The 7286-nt window shown below is 35.4% G+C and overlaps 2 protein-coding genes across 2 annotated transcripts in view; one reads left to right on the top strand and one right to left on the bottom strand.

The window, feature by feature from the left end:
* The window catches only part of LOC116022325 (double-stranded RNA-binding protein 2-like), a 3654-nt gene extending 1362 nt beyond the window's left edge, over positions 1–2292 (top strand). The window contains exons 2-3 of the mRNA XM_031262976.1: positions 560–779; positions 1181–2292. Coding sequence (XP_031118836.1) covers positions 560–779; positions 1181–2172 — 1212 coding nt within the window. The 3' untranslated portion in view covers positions 2173–2292. The remainder of the gene's footprint in view (positions 1–559; positions 780–1180) is intronic.
* A 93-nt stretch (positions 2293–2385) lies between these two features.
* Positions 2386–6616, bottom strand: LOC116022326. Its single transcript, XM_031262978.1, has 8 exons — positions 6442–6616; positions 5143–5220; positions 4720–4787; positions 4492–4632; positions 3791–3832; positions 3427–3566; positions 2883–2981; positions 2386–2725 (listed from the first exon to the last, which is right to left on the bottom strand). The coding sequence occupies exons 2-8, from the start codon at positions 5217–5219 to the stop codon at positions 2597–2599; spliced, it is 696 nt and encodes a 231-aa protein (XP_031118838.1). The 5' UTR covers position 5220; positions 6442–6616; the 3' UTR covers positions 2386–2596.
* Between the last annotated feature and the right edge of the window lie 670 nt (positions 6617–7286).

The raw sequence follows: 7286 nt of genomic DNA, 5'->3' as shown, positions 1-7286 counted from the left end.
TTTTTTTTTTTTTTTTGGGGGGGGGGGGGGGGGGGGGGACACAAATATAGCTGGGAATATTCTTTCTATACATCAACTCCTATCACAAAAACATACATATATGTACAAACACAAATAAGAGAGTGGTGTTTGGCTTGACTTAGCACAAAAATGCTTGTGGTTTTCACTTATTTGGTTTCCACATAAAAGTTGTCATTCATTCATACTCATGCCTTTACTGTTTTTCATACATAGATTGTGTTGGGCTTGGGCAAATAAAACCATCATATGGTGTGTAAGTGTGTTAGATCTTTAATGAACCCCATATCTAAATGAAAGAAAGGACTGGCAAATTCACCTCATTTCTCTTACTCACAACTCACTGATTTGATTACAATGGAGTAATATTCTTAATAGCATCGTTAATGGGTTTCATTGAACTAATCTTTCTGATTGTGGCTTATTGCTTTCCATACAATGATTCTAAGTCCCTCTTTTAGGATCCACCTTTGTCATGTAATTGGTTATGCTCTATCATCCATGCTTGTTAGTTAAGACTATTATTTCACAAATTCTGCAGGATGAGACAGGCGTATACAAAAATCTCTTGCAAGAAGTTTCTCAAAGAGTGGGAGCATCATTGCCTGCATACACAACATTCAGATCAGGCCTAGGACACCAACCTGTCTTTACATGTATTGTAGAGTTGGCAGGTGTTACATTTACTGGTGAGCCAGCAAAAAATAAGAAGCAGGCTGAAAAAAATGCAGCCATGGCAGCTTGGTCATCCCTAAAATTATGTAAGTGATGCAAATCCATGTCTAACTATTGATATTGTTCTCCAATCTACTTATATACATGAAAACAAAAAGGTGTATAACTATAACATCAATATATGTCGGATCTTTCATTGGCTGGAGAAAAGTGTTGTATAGTGGGACTGTGGGTTTCTTGTAATTATGATGCCCATTGCTCAATAAAGTGCAAATCTTGGTATATCATATATGCCTTTATTTTGTTCTTACCCTTTTTTTTTTTTTTTTTTTTTTTTTTTAATAAATTTTTAAATAAATCTTTTTTAGAAAATAAAGGAGATTATCTGTTTGGCTATGTTTATTTTTCCCCTTTTTATGTATTGGGTTAGAGGTTGATGTTGTGAGGTATTTATTACACTGTGACATGCTCCTTTTTGTCTATCCAGTGGAACAGCAGTCTGAGAATTCAAGTCCAGATAAGGGCAGAATTGAAGAACAGGAGCATGTTACTGTAGCACGTGCTTTGCAAATATATCTGATCAAAGCAAAGTTGGCTGGAGTACCGTTCCCAATCAATTTTCAGACTCCCAATTCAAGGCCATCGAGTACACAGCAAGCTCAGCCTACAACATCGAAAATACTTCCCCTAATACGCCCAAGAACATCCCATCGCAGTAGACCTGTCAGTCCACTATGCTCAAGAACCACGGTTCAAAGCAGGCTGCTGAATTCAACTAGTAATGAGACATCCTTGTGTTCAAATACTGCTGTCATAAGTGATGGCCTCTCAACAACCATGGAAAGCCACTGGGCTCGACCAGTCAAGTCTCTGGCAGCTGGTGCTGCACCCTACATTCCTGTTCGGCATTTTAGCCCACACCATAGAATTGCACCTCCAGTGACTATTCGAAATGCAATTCCAGTTTTCTCAGCACCACCACGCCCACTACCTTCTCAGTCCCAAAGGAATATAAGGCCTCCATCAATGGGTGTGGCTCCATCAGTGTCTGTTAGACAGGTTGTGCCAGTGTATGCTTCTCCTCTCCCAGTTCGGCCAGAAGAACTACCCATATCAGACAGATCACATAAATTAAAGGAGCCGCCATCACCTAAACTTCCACCCGTTCAGTTTAAGGAAGCACTGGATTCTAAAGCACCAGAAATCCAGGTAAATCCCCATCCCCCAAAAGCAGCACCAGGTAGAGCCGAGGGGCCAACAGCATCCCCCGCTTTAGGTTCTCAAGTCCTCCCATCGAAGGTAGAGGAGCCACTCCCTGTCATTCCTGGAGCTTTGCCGGTTCAAAATGATCCACCAGTTTCAAGGACATCCACTGACCTTGGAACCACCCTAATAGCTCCAAAAGAAACAAGGATTGCAACTGATGATCAACTACAGGAGTCTCTGGAAATCGAGAATTTGAAGAAGCTTAATATCTGATGCCAGTCAGTGAGCATCACAAACTGCCGAACATTCGCTAGCCTTTTGTACTAGATCTATTGTCAATGTAATGACTTTTCATTTAGGTTTTAATCTTTCATTTCTCATGCGTTTATAGTCTTTGTAGTTTTTTTGCAGTTACTTTACCTCAGCTTTTTAAGTATACGGCATAGTTGGGCATCTATCTACACATATACAAGTAGCAGAAACAAGTTAACATAGAGAACAAATATGATTTACTCTCCAACCATTCCATAAGCTGGGACTAGGGAAATTTGAAGTGAGGAGAAAAGCCCCGGTTTAAAAAAGAAACTGTCTTATAAGGTCGAGAAGATAATGAAATAAATTGTGAACTATTTAGACAAAATAGATCAGAAGAAATAATTGTGTCCTACTTTCCTTAATAGCATGACAAACTTAACAGTCAATGAACAAGCTTCCACGCTCTCTGCATGATCTCGTCATCTACAAAAGGCCGCAGAGACCACATAAGGCAGTAGCTTTCTAGCTCCCCAGATGATGATTTGAGATCGAGAGATGAAACAATCTTTTCCTGAACAAAAGCCAATACCGAATGTTGCAGGCAAAAGGCCATTGAAGAAGATAAAAGCTCAGATCAGGTTGCAAAATATTGTATGCTTGAAGACCTCAAACAGCATCTACATGCATTTTTTTTTTAAAAAAAAAAAAGAGATGAGAAAATTATTTACCTGCATCACATAATCTTTTTTAACCATAGCAAATATGACTGCCATCATTGTAGCAATATCAGTTACTTCAGGCTTCAGAACACAAGATGGCACTTCCTCCTGGGTAAAAACAGTGGTGACGTTAAATCTCATTCCAACTAAAAGAAAGTATTCGAGGGAACAATAACATATCTACACAGCACGACAAACATCAATTTCACAAAGTGACAAGCGTTCACATATCACAATACAGATTAGCAGCGTCTAAAGCCAGTAATGCTTAAGTACAGAGTAAATAAGCTTTACCAAATGAGCACATAATATAGAAACACACCAATGAAATGTGCCGTGCCACTTATAAATTAGCAATATTAAACCATATTTCCAGATATGAAGGCAAACAATAAAATGAGAAACAGTCAGTGTGGACAAATCAAGGCCACTTCAATGAATGTTCTGATTGATGACTCAAATAACAAGAAAAAGCAAAAGATAATAGTATCACACATCTGAGGCAGCTTGTTAGGATACATATAGCTAGAGTTTAGAAGAAAAAGGATCTTACTCTGTCAGTTGAAGTTGCACCAGAGTTCAAATTGGAGTTGGTATCTCTATCCAGCATGCAAGGCAGGCTATTATTTGCACTTTGCACTAAAGCAGCTGCATCATCCAAAAGGCAAGCCAATTCATCCACTAAGCATTTTGCTGCAATTAAACATACATGAAAAAAAAAATTGTAGTTCAGATATTCTATTAAATATGATATTAATGTAGACAGTATCAAATTATCTAACAAATTACACATGGAACATCTACGTAATAATTCACAATAGGAGAACCATCAGCTATTGTTTATAGTAGCTGTTGATATGGTATTAAAAAGGGTAGAAATAAGAATATAAGGGTAGTAGTTCCTGGGTGAACAATACCTTTTGCTTTGTAATCCTGGAGTCCAAGGTGGCACGCATGCACTTCTGCAAGCACAAAACTGAAGTTATGAAGATGAAAATTTGCAGGAAATATTGCAAAACAAATTAGAAACATGATGTCAAGTAATATAGTCTTTTTTATACACAGCACATTCAGTGCGTCGGGCAAACAAGTTACAATTTTAAGTTCAAAATTGCTGGACAACATCCATTATGCATTAGTACATTACATATTTAATCAAGACAACTGAATGTTACGCATAAAAATCAATGAGATAGACAAAAAATTTGCACTCTTTGCATAAGGATTCTGTCATGCATGCTTTGGAATGTTATACACACCCTTTCCATTGTGTTTACAGAGATTGGCACCCATAATCTATAGGGTGGCATTTTGGATAGAACAAGCTGTAATAAAAGGAGATGAAATATTGGAATCTAAACTGTTTTCCACATAACCATAATGAAGTTACAATCAACTTATCAAGCACCAAGTAATGAGGAAGAAATGGTATTATAATGAATAAAAATTCATTAGTCGATGGACGAAGGAATAATACAAGCCTGAAGACACTGAAGTATATTGAACTTTTAACTTAAAGAATGCAAGAGAAATAAATTCCTTAATTCTACAGACACTAAAGAAGCAAAAGGCTCTATGTACATGGTTTGCATATGAATATATGAACTGATGAACTTACACTTGTTTATATTCTGAATACCATCATTGGTATTTTTGCATCCTGCTTCAATGTAGGATAACAGCCTCTTGGTTTCATTATCTCTAATAATTCGCTCAACCAATTCAGATTTCTTTTCAATTGGAGGCCTTTGAACATATTCTGCAAGAAAGATGCATGCATGAGTAAAGAAAAGAAGATATAGAATGTTTATCCTTTAGGTATTCAAATGGATATCACAGAGCTCACCAAGCCCTTGCTGAAAGCCAACCAGCAATCTGTTTCCTACAGACAATAGTTCCTCAAACAATGCAACCCTGGACAATAGTTTGACAAGTAATGGAAACAGAGAGTTAGCAAAGTCTAAAGCATGCTGTGGAAGAAGCTGGAAAGGAGGATTGGAAAACAATATTACATAATCTCTACCTAGAGAAATTTTCACACAATAAAAGGTGTGAGGTTTTCATGATCTTAGCATTCTCAAACTACTTTTGTTGGTTAAAATAACATTCTCACACTTCAAAAGTTCCAACAAATTGAAATATAAAAAATTAAAAATACAGCATATATTTTAAGATAACAGTGCATAATTCAGAAAGTTAGCTAGCACAGAATAATAATAATAACAAAGTTCACATTCTGTGAAGACATAAACATGAGCTTTGAATCAACCTTGTCATAAAATCTGAGAAGATGTGCAAAATCTTCTCCCTATACTCATGTATTGGTCCATCTTCTTGATTTTCCATTCTGAAAGAATCAAGAGCAGTTAAAATTTTCACAACCTCTGAAACAACACAGAACAGGAGGCATAACCAAGAGAACCTGAAGTACCATAAATAGTTGCTAGGCATATTTTACACTTCAGAGAAACAATAGGCTGAACATTTCCTCAACTTAAAATAGGCTAAGTAACAAGCTAGAATGCTAAAATACAGACACTAGCAGGTGTAGCATATCCCTTATTTACATATCATCCACCACATAGGCAATTACACAAACACCTTATATGCAGAAATATATACATATTCAGAGAACTTACAAAAACTTTTCCTTTAAACAAGACTGCTACTTTCTAGATATATCAGGTGAAGTTAACAACTTTTACCTAGTTGATGCTTTTGCACGGAGAAAACACCCTTCACTTTCCCTACTTTCTAGATGACTAGATATATTAGGGGGGAAATCACAATTTTCGTCCCTCAATTATTCCTGAATCGTCAATGTGGCCCGTCATTCAATTCTTTGAAATATATCCTCCAATTATCCCAAAAGTGATAAATTTGGTCCCCGGCGTTATACTCGCCTTTAGCAAGGTTAAATGTTAATGTTTCTTAAGGGTAAATTTGGAATTTCAACCCCTTTCCTTTCACTCGGGAAAGCAAGGACAAGGTGATTCTACTCAACTAAGAAAAGTAAGGCAAAACACAAGCTTTCTTGGCAAACTATCTAAAGGAAAGTAAGCAATTCTCATTTCAATCGTATTGCACTTCTGCATACTAGGGCTCTATTTTAGCTTTCATTCTGCCATCAATGCATTTATCTATAACTATTCTTCAATCATACATCCTTTTTGAAATGTCAAATAATAGTTAACTTCTCCTTAGGCTAAAACTATGAGAAAAGCAGCAGCAGAAGATTAAACAGCAAAGAACCGCATATTGAACTGAAATGAAATAGCTCTTGTTTGTTAAGAGCTTTAGCTTGGCCGTGTCTATTGGATGATTTCAAATCTTTGATTTTAGGTTAAATTTTTGTTCTTTTTGAAGGTTCATCAGTTGTACCACGAGCTTACAACATTTTACACTGCAAAAGCATTAATACTTAAGAACATTTTTTTCTATGCATATAGAATCATCAAAGCCACAAATTAGCAGAAAAAGCATACAGCTATCCTATACCAGAAAATATAAAACTACTTCGTATATATGTATAAATATATATAAACAGAGATGGAGTGACATGGAGAACCTAAAAGCTTATTGGCTTTGATGTATAAGAACTTCTCGAGAGCTCGGCTTCAGAATTCCGTTTGGACGGCCTCTCTGCCTTTTGGGGGCGGCGCAGTTCTTCGCGGCGGATTTTTCACTTGCAAAGGGAAGGCGAGGTGAATATCCAAATGTACCCATAAGAACTCTACCATTTATGGCCTGTTTGGTTAAGAGGAAAATGTTCCGTGGAAGATTTGTTTTTTTTTTTTTGGGAGAAAAAACATACTCTATGTTTTATTTTATTCGGTTGATAGAGAATTTATGTTAATGAATGTTAAATAAAATAATATTTAAATAGACAATTGAATTACACATGATAACATAATTGACCAATTGGATCACTGAACTTTAAAAAATAAAAAAATGCAGTTAAATCTTAAATTAATCAATATAAATCCCCATTTCAAACTTACAACTAAAAATTTATAATATAATGTTTATAGTAACTTATTTATTTTCATAAATATATTTTATTCTACAGAAAATTTATTAAAATTTAATTTAAATAATACAAAAACGAACATCCATATAAATTCTACGTATATTCATATCACTTATGTTAGTTATGTAACAAAATTATTGGCTTAGACTAGCCTGTTTGAGTCATTGAACTTATTAAATTAAATTTTTATTGAGCTATTTCAATCTTAATCTAATTTTTTTTTATCTTATCAAGTATACTCATCAGTTTTAAGCTAATATTGACATCTTAAAAAAAAGAGAGAGAGAATAAAAGAGTAGAGCCCCACCAAATGATGTTAAGTCCATTTTGTATGAAAATTGTGTCTTGTAACTTTTTTTTTTTTTTTTTTTTTTAAAAAAAGC

This window comes from Ipomoea triloba, chromosome 6 (genome assembly GCF_003576645.1).
Source record: "Ipomoea triloba cultivar NCNSP0323 chromosome 6, ASM357664v1".
In the NCBI taxonomy this organism is placed as follows: domain Eukaryota; kingdom Viridiplantae; phylum Streptophyta; class Magnoliopsida; order Solanales; family Convolvulaceae; genus Ipomoea; species Ipomoea triloba.
This window is presented reverse-complemented; position numbering and strand designations above follow the sequence as displayed.

Excerpts from the sequence above, each read along its gene's own strand:
- LOC116022326 (XM_031262978.1), bottom strand. The coding sequence starts at position 5,219 with ATGGAAAATCAAGAAGATGGACCAATACATGAGTATAGGGAGAAGATT. Across the intron at positions 4,788-5,142 it reads TTCTCAGATTTTATGACAAG|GGTTGCATTGTTTGAGGAAC; the intron begins GTTGATTCAAAG and ends ACTATTGTCCAG. Across the intron at positions 2,726-2,882 it reads AAAAAGATTATGTGATGCAG|GAAAAGATTGTTTCATCTCT; the intron begins GTAAATAATTTT and ends GCTTTTGTTCAG.